This window comes from Archocentrus centrarchus, chromosome 17, assembly GCF_007364275.1.
Source record: "Archocentrus centrarchus isolate MPI-CPG fArcCen1 chromosome 17, fArcCen1, whole genome shotgun sequence".
Taxonomy (NCBI): domain Eukaryota; kingdom Metazoa; phylum Chordata; class Actinopteri; order Cichliformes; family Cichlidae; genus Archocentrus; species Archocentrus centrarchus.
In genome coordinates, this window is record NC_044362.1 from 26,482,374 (window position 1) to 26,495,950 (window position 13,577).

The 13,577-nt window shown below is 41.2% G+C and overlaps 1 protein-coding gene across 1 annotated transcript in view; it reads right to left on the reverse strand.

Annotated features, from left to right (window-relative positions):
- The window catches only part of ak5 (adenylate kinase 5), a 117,110-nt gene that overhangs the window by 55,599 nt on the left and 47,934 nt on the right, over nucleotides 1-13,577 (reverse strand). The window contains exons 7-8 of the mRNA XM_030751787.1: nucleotides 11,970-12,060; nucleotides 4,102-4,175 (exon numbers count right to left, since the gene is read on the reverse strand). Of these exons, the coding sequence (XP_030607647.1) occupies nucleotides 4,102-4,175; nucleotides 11,970-12,060 (165 nt within the window). The remainder of the gene's footprint in view (nucleotides 1-4,101; nucleotides 4,176-11,969; nucleotides 12,061-13,577) is intronic.

Consider the following 13,577-nt stretch of genomic DNA (forward strand, 5'->3'; position numbering starts at 1 on the left):
ACTTTCTGTTTTATTTTTGTAGCTGTTGTGTCTCTTGTGTCGTCTTCAGCTATATTCCCCACCTGTTTCCTATTCCCTCATTACCTTTGTTGTGCTGTCCATATAGCTGTGTGTCTGCTAGCTCTGTGTTCCCTGTGCTTTCTGAATTGGAATTCCTAGTCATTTATGGTACTTGGATTCACCGGCTTTTCTCCTTAGATGTTTTTGGATTTTAATTTTTTTCTGGACCAACAGCATTAAAATCCATAACAATCGAAGCACAACCACGATTAGTAGACTAGACACATCTAATAAAAAAGTTACTGTGATGAAAATAATGTCCCACTGTGACCCTTTCTTCTATTTTCATTTTGAAACTGTGACAAAATGAGAGACCAGAAATATTTGCAGGCTTTTTGTGTCTGAGATACCAAAACCTGAATTTAGATTTTTCTTTAAAAGATTTCTGCTGTAAAGGTCATCCTAATTAGATAGAAAGATAGATACTTTATTGATCCCGAAGGAAATTAGGGAATTAAAATACAAATTAGAATTACATGTATATATTTTAATGTGCCAGTAACAAAGAGGAATTAAGAACCCAAAACCAACAAATTACAAACCTTAGAAAAGGTACGTGTACAGCAGGTGTTCTACCATCATGAATAAGGTAGAGACAGTCATTAATAATTGGAGGAAGCATCCAAGAGATTTGACACCAGAGACCAAAAATAGCCACTCTTCCTTGATGTCTCCCTCGTCTGTAACCTTCTTTGATCCGCACTCTAACAAAATCCTTCTTCTCACATCTGGGGCCACAAATATGGGCTGACAAGGTGGCCCGGCATCTTTGTTCAATTTCAGAGACAAAACTATGTCACTGCTCCCCACAGGAAGGGTCTTACGGGAGACAGTGATGTCTGTTTTCTAGCTCTCTGGTTGTCTCTGCCACCTCACTGGACTGACAGAGCGCCCTTCATCGTGGGTCTCAATGCCACTAGGTGACATCAGTCAATTATTATTGACCACCCACACATGAGGTTCACCTTTACCTGTCATGACAAAGATTGTTTTATTAGGAAACTGCAGCAGGCCATTAAGCTCTGGAGACACCCAGCAGGATTCTGGCTCTCGGGTCACAGAGCACCCAGCTGTGAGAGTAATTCTGTATGTGAAAGGAGCTGATAGGGATATCAGTCATTTCAACTGTGTACATGCTGTGTTTGTAGCTGACGAGAATTTTAGTAAAATGTACTACGTTGTCCTGGGTGGGCCCCTCTTTTGCCTTCAGAACTGCCTTCATTTGCCATAAGTGGCAGTGGAGCAGTGGGTAGGTGCTTGCCTTGCAGCCGGAGGGTTGCCGATTTGAGCCCCTGTCCCTGCGCTGCGTTGTGTCCTTAGGCAAGACACTTAAACCACATTGCCTAACGGTAGAGCTGGTCTCCGGCTGCATGACCGCAGATGCTCATCTCTGGATGAGTGATCTGGAACGATCATTTCGTTGTGTGCCTTGTGCGCACAATGACAATGAGTTGAATCTAATCTAATTTCAGCAATAATACTCAGATAGACTGTTGGGTTTAAAAGATAATCAATTGGTACTAAGGGGCCCAAAGTGTGTCAAGAAAATATCCCCCCACACCATTACACCACACCACCAACCTGAAGGGTTGATAAGGCAGGGTGGATCCATGCTTTCATGTTGTTCATACCAAATTCTGAGCCTACCATCCAAATGGCACAGCAGAAATTGAGACTCATCAGAGCAGGCAACAGTTTTCTAATTCATTTAGCTTTAGCAGCAGCTGATCACCTGCTAGAGTGTGATCTTGTCATCATTGGGTGCTGGTTTGTTCTAAGTTCCCCTCTCTCCTCCAAGCTCATGATCCTGCAGGTTTCCTGCTCTTCAGCCACACACACCTGATTGTCATCTGCTTCATCTATCCCATTATTAAAGGACCAGCTGCGCCATCCACTCTCTGCCAGATAGTCTCCCTCCAGTGAGTGGTAATCAGGCCAAAGCCTTGTGCTTCTGGTTGTGCCCCTTGTTCCCAGTGTTCCTCCTGTCATGAAGAGGTCTGAGTTGCCATCATCACTCGAGCAAGCTGGTTTATTCATCATACACACCTGGATCACTCTCCACTAATTCTCCACTTACTTAATCACCCTCCTACAATAACACCTACCTGGACTCAGCCCTATACCTCTCTCTGGAAGGCCTGTTGACTCATTCTGTACCTCGCTCACCATTCTCTGTGGACATTGTGGACCTGGAATTAACACTCGTCTGCTTTCCGGTACTAACCTCCCTTTTTCATGTGTAAATAAAGACTGTGAAACTTTGAAACTATCTCTGTTGGATCAATGTCTGGGTTCACCTTTACTACTTGGCCGCCAGGCTGTGGCAGAGCTAAACCGGCATCCCTAGATCAGCCGTTTTTTTTTGTTTTTTTTAAATACTCAGCACAGCCCACCTGCACCCCATCTCTTGTCTCTCAGTTTGAACTTTAGCATACCTAACTACATTTAGTTGTTGCCATCTGATTGACTGATTAAACAGTTGCATTAACTAGCAGCTGAACAGGTGTACCTAAAAAATTGGCTGGTGAGTGTATATTTGGTGGTTTAGCTCTGTTCTGGGATGTCATGTGTGTTCTTACATGGACAGCATAAAATAAGGAGAGGACACCTTCCTGTCCTTTAAAGCGCATACACAGCAAGCATGAGGCACGGATAGCAGCAATGAAACGTTCGGTACATGAGGAGAAAAAAGTAGCTGTGGTTACAAGATAGATAGCAGAGGCAGGAGCAACTTAAATGGCTAAAGTGACTTAAATAGTGCATCCTACAGTATATAAGATTTTGCAATTGGGGATAAACTGGGCCAAGTAATTTGAGCTGGCACTGAGATTATCAGCTGATCTACCAGGACTGTGGGCTAGGTGAAATCTCCACAAGCCTTTCTGGATTCAGGCAGTTTATCCCATTCTTCCTGACAGAGCCTGTCAAGCTTTGTTGGATTTCACTGATGCTGTTTGGGCATTCAATCGCACTGAACATCAGTGGAGTACACATTCGTATTTGGGTGATTGTCAGATGTGTAGAGCAGAAGTACCTACAAGAGAAAAGCTCCAGAAAAGTAGTGGTACATTAAGGAGGAGAATGACGCCAGTGTGACAACTTGAAAAACAGCAACAGCTCAGTTTTAGTTTGGCTTCAGTTGTCAATCAGAGGCAAAGTAAAAAGATTGTTGCTTCTATTTGCCGGGCAAAATCCTACAAATGTTTTTTTTTTTCTTCTCAGGATTCAAATCGCCCTTCCCATCAATCTTTGGATAAACTCTGATGCTCCTGAGGAAAAATATGCAAGGTTTGAATAAAAACAGACTTTAAAATGGATCGGTGTATCTTATTGAAACAGGAGAAGGAGAGAGGGAGGGGGAAATTGTAAAAGCCTTTCATTCCACTATGAGTGAATTACTGCTGGGAAATAATACCCAAAATACACCACTGCTGCGCAGCCTTCAAGAAATGGAGTCAGTCAGGAGCAGCTCCCAAGTGTGAATTCAATGGACTGAATAAATGTGAAGAGGTGTGCTGCTGAGAGAGTGTCTATACCCAGAAAACTCTGCCTGGTTGGAAAACTTACACAACAATAAACAACCTCCACAAACACTTCAAAGGAAAATAAAAGTTGAGTTAGAAGAATCAAGTCAAAGAAAGCTGAAGAGACAGAGAGAGACAGCCAATTTGTTTCCAGACACTTGGAGGTGGAAATGAGATGGAGGTCAGGGTTATGCTTTACTGACTGCAGCAGAGTGTGGAGGAATGAAGCTCGTCTGAATGGCAGCCAAGCATTACACAACAATATTCACCATCTTAAGGCTTTTTCAGCCTCGATCATTCAGCGTTTCAGATGATGGGTTTATTGTGTGCCATTTCGGAAAATGTAATTTGCCTCTGTCATTTATTGTAAAGCATGTTATGTTATTCAAATGAGAAGTTTTGCGCAACTTCTGCAAAACCCATCGGAGCAGAAAATGTAATTACTGTCGAAACTTTTAAACCACCCCACCTACACCAGCGAAACAGTCAAACACAGTTTTCACTGCTGTAATCTTACCTCATAATCCTTACAGGCAACATCTGCCAGACTGCTGGTTTCACCAAGAAGACTGAGATCCAGCTCACTGGGACCTGTAGACAGAAAAATCCACATCAGTTATTAAAACATTAGCTATCTTTGAATTATTAATCTGGCATTTCAGGTAAGTGGCTCCATAGTGTAGTGTTTTCTGTGAAAGATTCTGGTTTGATCCTGGGAGAAGACACAAATCCCACTGAGGTTGCGTCAGGAAGGGCATCAGGTGCAAAAGTTTAAAATTTTTTAAATTACTTTAAAAATAATTAATCAAAATAGATCTGATGTCTAAATTTACTCTACTTTCTATTCTTGATGCTCAGCACAGACATGAAGGAAGTATTTGTTTTTACATGCAACACACATATGTTTAAGAAATATCTTAAGTAAAGTAGGAAATGCAGTCTACTGAACTTTACTCACACCACTACACGAAAACCATTTAATGCAAGGTTCTGCTGGGAAATCTCGAATCCTGGCATTTATTTGGGTGTCAAATTGGCAAGTACCACCCATCTAAGAATTGTTGACCCCACCAAGCACTCCAAACCCAGCACCCTCCCCAAGATGTGCATTCATGTAACTTCAAGCTCCCCAGAACCTTTCCCAATAAGTGCATACAATGTGCAAGAACAAGCTAGATCCACACCTGCACAGATTTTACATATATTATGTAACAAGTCACATACATTTTCCAGAGGACTTATGGACGTATGCATTTTGACGGGCCACATACACATACTGTAATACATCAGTATACATCAAAGTTAATTTTGGCTCCATAAACGCCTGAACATGAACAGAGCCCTGAAATTCCCGCTGTCAGAAAGCTGCTGGGGGCAGATGCAGTGATAAATTTTAACACATGACATTGTCATCCCTTTCCTCAGTGGAAATGGGTCGTGAATAACAGTTCCCCTCAGCAGATTTTTTTTTTTCAGTGCCTGCTGATTAGAGATCCAAGTAAGATTGTGTGATAATGCAGCTTCAAAACTTCAAATGGATTCCAGCGACATGAGGATTTGTTAGATGAATTATGATGAACGGCTTCAGAACGCGTGAGTTTCCCCTCACACGTTGTGAGGAAAAAAAAAAAAAAAAAAACACCGGTCAGAGTGCATCTTGCCCCTGCAATGTGAGTGGCTGAGATATGACTCTGTGGAGAGTTTAGAACCTGCACTTGAGTCTGGCATGCATGCATCTGAGGTAGAATAGATTATACAGTGTGTTTAAAATGAAGTGGAGAGGAAATTTTTCTTCTGCAATAATCACGTAGGTGGTGAGGCTGGGGGGATAACAGCAGCAGCAGCAGCCCCTCTCCCCTCCTGTGGCACTAGAAGCAGCACATGGACTGAGCAGCAATTCCTATTTAGAGTTGACCTCAACTTCTGCCTATTTATTTTTAGCTTTCACTTGATCTTTGTGCATCCCGCATCTTTTACATCAGCTGATTGGTACAGATTAAAAGCATTCGCTGATCCATGATACAGTAAATTTGAAGCAAGCGTGCACACCCATGTGATTTCTTGTTTTTTTTCTCTCACTCTTCTTTTTTTTCTTTTTATTCCTGGGTGTAACACCTATTGGGAGCCTCTGTTATGTATGCATATATGCCACACTGCCCCTAAATGCATTTGAAAGGCCAAAGTACTGTCATACTTAAGCAAGAGTCTTGGTGGGAGTCTAGCGCTAATGTAAAACCTTTACTTCATGAAGAACCTATTAGAAACAACATGTGACATTCCTGCATAACCTCTTAGCAAAAGTCATTGAACATTTGGAGCGTCCATATTTTAGATTCTGCATGATTTGCAGCAGCATGAGGCACAGTTTTTCCCACACGTCTGTTATTTTTAAGTTGTGCCATGAAGCCGACTGTTCTCAAGTGAGCTGAGAGGGATTTGCAGAAGTGTGTCAGGCAGCTGTCAAGTAGCACGAGGCAATTTTGATGCAAATGACTGGCAACGTTGGCCTCCCTCAGTCATATTAAGTGATTGGCCTTTATCACCCAATGTACAGATTCTGACATATGAGTGGTCTGAGGGTCAATTTGTCTTGAATTCCTCAGTGGAGGCAAACATCAGGGAAAACAGTTTGATAGGTTGTCAAATAGCCAGCGCTTATAATCTCTCCCTAATCAACTTCCTGCTGTGCCACAGCTGTGTCCATGCTGTGTAACATGATATGATGAATCACAGGGGTTAAGTAAGCAGATTTTCTAGTTAGTTATATTTATAAATCCCATGGTCACAAAATGTACTCAGAGGGCTTTATATAGAGAGCATCCCTCTGTACAACCCAAACTTTTTCATCACACAGCGTCACTCTAGCACTTCCAGTGCTTTATTTAATGGATGTTTTCAACTGTTTTGCTTTTATTAACCATTTGAAGGGAAGATATTAAAAAATGAATGGTGAATAATGCCTTGTTATGAGTGCATAGATCACAAGCCAGAATATGATGTCATTGGAGTGCATGAATACAAACTTTATTTCAATCTAAATTCTAATTCTAATGAATGCACTCAGCTTGAACACTGTTATGTAGAACGCAAGCAGAAAAAAAGAGAGAATTAATTTTAAAGATAGCTCTATTTGCTGTTGTCTACATTGTACAGGGTGACTCTGCCTCCACACCTAACCCCCAAAATGAATACAGTTAGGGGTTATGGTGGGATTCAGTAGGTGGAAGATTGGTTGTAGTGGCTCAGTGTGGGGAAAAGACTCAATACTCACAATAATTTATATTGTGAGATCTAGTAATTTTTTTGTGTGTACAGATTGAGATCAGCTGCTGCTGCTCTGGGGTTTACTGCTCTTCCTGGAATTACACAGCTGAATTCATTAAGATGTAACCCACTATTTCACGCACTATCTTGGCTGATTTCCATCCCCTACACTGACAGTACACTGTTTATACTGTCTTTATGGTGATAGTATACAGCTGGAATTCAGTGAATGAATCTAAGCATCATCAGCTTAAATTCAAATTACTCTCCGCTATACTTGATGTAACTTAACTCTGACTGAATTGATTTCTGTTCAGGTGAGGTCTGTTGCATAGTCGGCATTTTCTGTATTTAACAGCTGTGCACATGATATCATCAATAACATTAGGCGCCCCTGTGCTCCTTGACCTCCCCTCCTGTCACCCTCCCCGACCACCACCACACACACGCACGCACGCACACACACACACAAGGCCTTCCAGCACACGCTTTCGAGAGCACTCTCGATCGCGACTGTTCATTTGAATCGCGCTATCATCTGATGACAGGTAGCTAAAGATGGAGAGGCAAAAAAGAGAGCTCTCCGGGACAGAAAACTGAAGAGGGAGAAAGATAAAAATGTAGTTGGGATGAAAAAAAGCATTTCAAAGTGGTTTAAAGACAGTCTTTAAGTTATGTCAGTGTATCCAGAGAAGGCTTTTAAATACTCAGGTTAGCTTAAGTTACTAGTAGTAAAATAACAGCTCACTGTTCTGCAAGTGTGTGCTGTAGTTACATTATAACAGATCATAACAAGAAAAATAATAAAATAAATAAAAAGCCTAAGTAGGTTCTCCCTCCCTCACCTCCATCCCCTACCGCCCCTGCTGCCTACGCGACCTGACCCCAGATAAGCGGAAGAAAATGGATGGATGGATGGAAAATAAAAGCCTGTAATAGAAGTCTTGTATTTTATGAGTCCATGAATAAGTGAGATCTGCACACGTGAACGCAGTAAACCTTGAGAGGTGTGTCGCGCGTGTGTGTGCGTGCACTGGGGGGGCCTAAAAATGTGTCCGCATACACCTCAGAAAGTATATAGCTGCATCATTATCACATGACAAAATCAGCTGATATTAGATCTGAAGTTAATCCCAACAGCTGAACTTACATTTGGTAGCTAAAAATATGACAAAAGCCCCTAAAATGTTAAGAAGCTGAAACCTTCAAGCAAAAATGGGGGAGCATAATTTTTTTTCTTAATGACAAGAGCTGGTCTTGTCAGTTCCCAAATACTTGGAGACTGTTTTTTAAAGAAAATATGACGCATAACAGTTGTTAATCATGCTCCAGTTACAGCTTTTTAAGACATATGATTGCCATCAATTTTAAAATAAACATAGATTTCTTTTTAAAAAGTACATTTTGTGCTTTCAACCTCTGATCTGTTTTTTTTTTCTGTTGTTTTTTGCAAAGTTCTGAATTAAATACAAAGTTTAAATTACAACTCATTGCATTCTGTTTTATTTGCATTTAAAACTAAGGCCAAGCTGTTTTTGGAAATGCTGCTGCCAGCTTGGTTTTAATTTAGCTTAATGAGGAAATACAGTAGGTTTCAGTGTGTGTCTGCACTGTTTACTCAGTTGTAAACTGCCCTGCTATTGAATTTTTACTTGCAGACTCTACCATATGTGTTAATTATTGAGCTTTAGGGCTCCAGGAGATGTATTAATTAATAATGGAGTTGTTTAATAATATATGTAGGTGTAGAATTTTGACTTCTGCACTTTTCTCACCTGTCCATGCACTTTGTAAGCAGGAGCAGGTGTGCTTGGAATCCCTGTTATGTTACGCTAAGACAGTGATTCTCAAATCCAGGCCTCGTGGCCCAGTGTCCTGCAGGTTTTAGATGTGTCCCTAATCCAATACACCTGAATCAAATATAGAAGTCATTAGCAGGACTCTGGAGAACTTGACTGCATACTGAGAAGGTAATTCAGCCATTTGATTCAGGTATGTTGGATCAGGGACTCATCTAAAACCTGCCTGGATTTGAGAATCACTGTGCTAAGATAACAGGCTGCTGACTTTAGGCAAAGCAGGCAGCTACCAAAGGGCCCTATAAGCCACAGGTTTGAGCACACATAATTTGATTATTTACAAATTTTCTGAAAATTTGGATTGCGCTAACTCAGCTTTTTTATTTATTTATTTTTGTTACCTGATTTCTTCTGTTGTTTCTCTCCATAAAATAATGAACCCAGATTAAAACACAGGGTAAAGGCTGCATTATAGGACTGTAAGGGTATAACCAACCAACTGATCAACTGCATGTACTGAATAAAGCCAGTTATATTTCCTGAAGCCCAAGGCAACAAATTCTAACTTCTTCTTATACAGCATCCCTATTTGAGGAGCTGATACTAGTGAATATATGCTGCACTTGATGTTCACCAATTTATACTTCTGGACCTAAGGAATGATTTCATGATGTAGAGGAAGTTGTCAGCATCAGTAACACATTTTCAGTCTTGTTGCAGCGTAGAATCATAAAACTACAAAATACCTGAACCACAAATTGCACATTTGCCAGCCAGATTACCAAAACTTTGCTCAGCAAAAAAAAGAAAAAGTGTTGTGTGGGCCTGTTTTATATGAATAAAGTGTAGGTGTAACTTTGGTAAGTGCTCTGCACATAAAACCAGGCACTTTTGCCAGATGAATTCTGTGCCAATGTTAATCTTTTCTTTGTTTTATCTAAACCCATTGTTTATCACTTATGAAATCAGTGCAGAAACACCTGCAGAGCACTGACTGATCATACTGTATCTTTCAATCAAACACAGCGGGAATGCAGCGCTGACAGTACATTATCAGGTTTTACATAATACAAAACTGGTAGCTGTCTTAGTGCTCAGGCTGATTCTAACCTTGTTGATTCTGTTTTTCTCACAAAGCACGGATAACCCTGCTTCACTGGTTGCTATGCCAACCCATGTGGTAAGCAGGCAGCTGGTGGGTGATGTTTTTAGTTTTCACTTTTCTCTCTTCTTATGAATGTGGACTATTTTGGAGAAGCCTTTCTGCACTGTGCACATGTACTTTTGGCTGTTCAATATACCTGAGGATGTTCTTTACTGGGACTGTAGGTATGCTGGTGCCTGATATCAAATATCAGGCACCAGCATACCTTTTTATCATCATTTCATATACTACACTATACTATACTGTACTACACAGACTGCCTTCTTCTGCGTTACACAAAATAACATTTGTATTTTTGCCATACAGTGAAACAGACTACTGAGATTTGTTTTTGTTGTTCAACTGTATGGCTGCTATGTTAATATGTGAGAAAAACACAAAATTGGAACCAAATTTCTTGGATTTGTTCACATGATTAACCAAAGCTGACTGACAGACTTCCAGGCATGGACTCTGCCTTGGTTTGCTGCGGTATCGTATGACTTTCTCTTCCGGAGCACAGTTGTTGTGCTGTGTCTGTTAGGTGTTTAATCTGTGTAGCTCGATTAACTCAGACAACGACATATTACACAGTGTAATCTTTACGTGCTTTAGCCAAAGCACTCTCTGCTGAATCACTCGCAAATTATAGCCACATTATTCACTGAGTGTGTTTTTAGGAATTCGCCAGCTTAGCGTAGCATTTAGCTAAGCTTTTAGCCGACTCACTAGCAGCTTGGCGTCTTCTCCTGTCCCTCCCACACTTTTCTGCTCCGTGTGTCAAATGTTTAGTTACTCCTCGGCTTCCTTTAGCAATAACGATACTTGTAACAAATGTATCCTGTTTGTAGCTTTGGATGTCGGGTGAATTGGAGATCCGTCTCCGCACCCTGGAAAATTCTGTAGCTAGCCAGGCCCCTGTAGGTGGTGCGGACCATGGTATCTTAGCCGCCGTTTGCTCTCCCTCAGTAGATCCCGAGCAGCCGCGAAAGCAGGCCGGCTGGGTGACTGTGAGGAGGAAGCCTGATCCTAAACAGAAGCTCCTGGTATACCACCAACCTGTTCACGACTCTTAAATATTCAGTGTTGCTGCAGACCGTCTATAAAGTCCAAGATGTGGTTGCTTCAAACAGATCTGCACCCATTCAGTATCAGTCCAAACGTGAAATATGGTCACAATCTCCCCCATTGTTATATAATATAATCCACTATAATAACTGAATAATAATTCTTAACCTCTTGGACTCAAAGATGAGCTGATTAGAAGCTGTTGGTCAAACATTTGTGCCAAATGTGAGGAAATTCCTTCAAGACATTACTGAGGAATTGTGTTCATGAAAATGGAATGCACCCCATGTATCAGATTTTCTTTTACAGTTTAGACTTTAATAAACTAAAATGAATAAAAATAAAAAGGAAATATCTTTAGCTTTGGTCTTTGGGCAAATTTGTTAGTATAAGATGCATGATGGCACTCTGGTGAATGCATGTGTTTGTTAAGACTGGCATATCTATTTGAATGTGAGTCACTAGTGATGCATTTGTGTTTTAATACAGCTCTAAGCTTGTTAACCTCGGAAATGATAAATACCCCACAGACTATGATAAAAACACAATGACATTAATTAAAACATCCATCCATCCAAGTTGAAACGTGTATTTCAAGTAATAAAGTTGTTCTATTTACTAAAGAGTTGCTGGAACTGGAACTTCTCCTAACTAATCAGGACTGACACAGTGAGCACAGAAACATGAAGTGACATGTTTCTGTCTGCTCACTGAAGTTTGCTTAACTCTGTTATGTCACAGCAACAGTAGAAATTCTGTTCAAAGTTACAGTGCTCATAATCTGTGCACCCTAAATGTTCTAATTTTGATAATCCTGTCCTCATTTGATGCTCATGATAAAGACAAAAATCTATCGCAGCGTGACTAGCGACCTCGCTTCTGATGAGAAATGGAAAAGCTTATGCAAAGAGAGGTAAAGTCACACATAATTTTGTTCCCAAAGAGCCTTTTTTGACTTAAACAAGACAGGAGTAACTGCAGCCGTACCATTCAAAGTAAGTTAATGTTATTTACCTTCCTTCAAGCCTTATTAGGGATAATCTTACTTTTATGTGTGAACATAAAGCCTTGCAGTGTTTCGGTACTTTATAAAATAAATGCTCATCTTACCGGCTGCAGGCTCTTTGGAGGGAAACAGCTTATTGTCCAAAGTCATGCTGATGTCACAGAAGACCTCCTCCTCATCTCGGTCAGCGTCCAACTGAAAGAGAAAAAAGTTTGAGTTTTTTTTTTTTTTGTTTTTTTTTTGAAGATGACCTTTAGCCCCTTTTTTCATTATTCAAACTGTTTGAACTAGGGCTTCACAGAAGTTATGACCTGAGCCTGAAACACTGTGGTCATACGCAGCCTGTTAATCCACTGTGACATCAAGAATGAGCCTCATTATAAGATCAAACATTAGAAACCAGCTCTGATGCTGGCAGCTACACACTTGGGTCATCTTGTATTCCGTGTACACCGGAAGCTTTAATAACACTCGATTAATTAGTTTTCCTTCTGTGTCAGCTGGCCTCTTTCAGATTATTCAGAGGGTGTCTGACTTTTGCACACACAGTACTCGCAAATGGACCACGAAGAATTTGGTTTGTGAGTGAACTGGAAGCTGACTGATGCCGAGTTCTCCTCCTATCCCTTAATTTTCTCTTTGGCTGTCCCTCTACTCTCATCAGTGCTGATGACAACCAGCTGAAAGGCAAAAGGTCACTTTATGCAAACGAAAGCAGATAAATATAAACACACCAGACATGACTGCTCTCAGTTTTGTGATGCCTTTAGGTCTGTGACTCTTAGCAGGGTTCGTTAAAACTGAATGAAGAAATGAATGAAGCAGTGGAAGGACAAAATGTAAGATAGGGACACTGCACAACCAACAACCAGCTTCCTGCTGAGGTTACCATGGTAATGGCCTAAAAAAAGAGGCCTGTATCTGATGTCTGCTGTGTGGGAGAGACCCCCGACCCCCCCCCCCCCCCCCCCCCCCCCCCCCCCCCCCACCGGCCCTGCGAGTCCACCTGCAGAAGAGGTGCAGAGTGGATCAGACTGAGGATTCCTCAGAGAGCATGGCGTTCAAAACCCTACTCAGAAATCGCCATGTCATGAATCATAGCAGAATAAGTGGCTGCTGTTACACTGCAGTGTCTTTAAAACCAGAATTTGTTCTGAAACCAACACAGAGGCTCCATATAATCCATTTATACTTACAAGAAGCTCCCTGGGACTCTTCAGAGAGAGTTTTATTTTTCAAGGACAGATTAGAAGCTTTGACTTTTTGGCTGTCTTTTGACTAATTATGTGACAGTTGTTACCCTGACAGTCCAGTACAAGAGCTAGTACAGCACTCATATTAGACAGAATGGACTGGATTGAGATCTAGTGACTGTGGGGGCCAATGTGAGTACAGTGAACTCATTGTCATGTTCAAGAAACCAGTTTGAAATGATGTGACCTTTGTGACACGATGTATTATCCTGCAGGAAGCAGCCATCAGAAGATGGCAGCTACACGCTTGGGTCAGCAACAATACTCAGGCAAGCTGTAATGTTTAAATTAATCTCAACTGGTACTAAGGGAGCCCGAGTGTGCCAAGAAAATATCTCCCACACCATTACACCCCCATAACCTGCACATACTCAAATACTCAGACCAGCCCATCTGGTACCAACAACCACGTCCACTCAAACTCCCTTAAATCACCTTTCTTCCTCATTCTGATGCTCA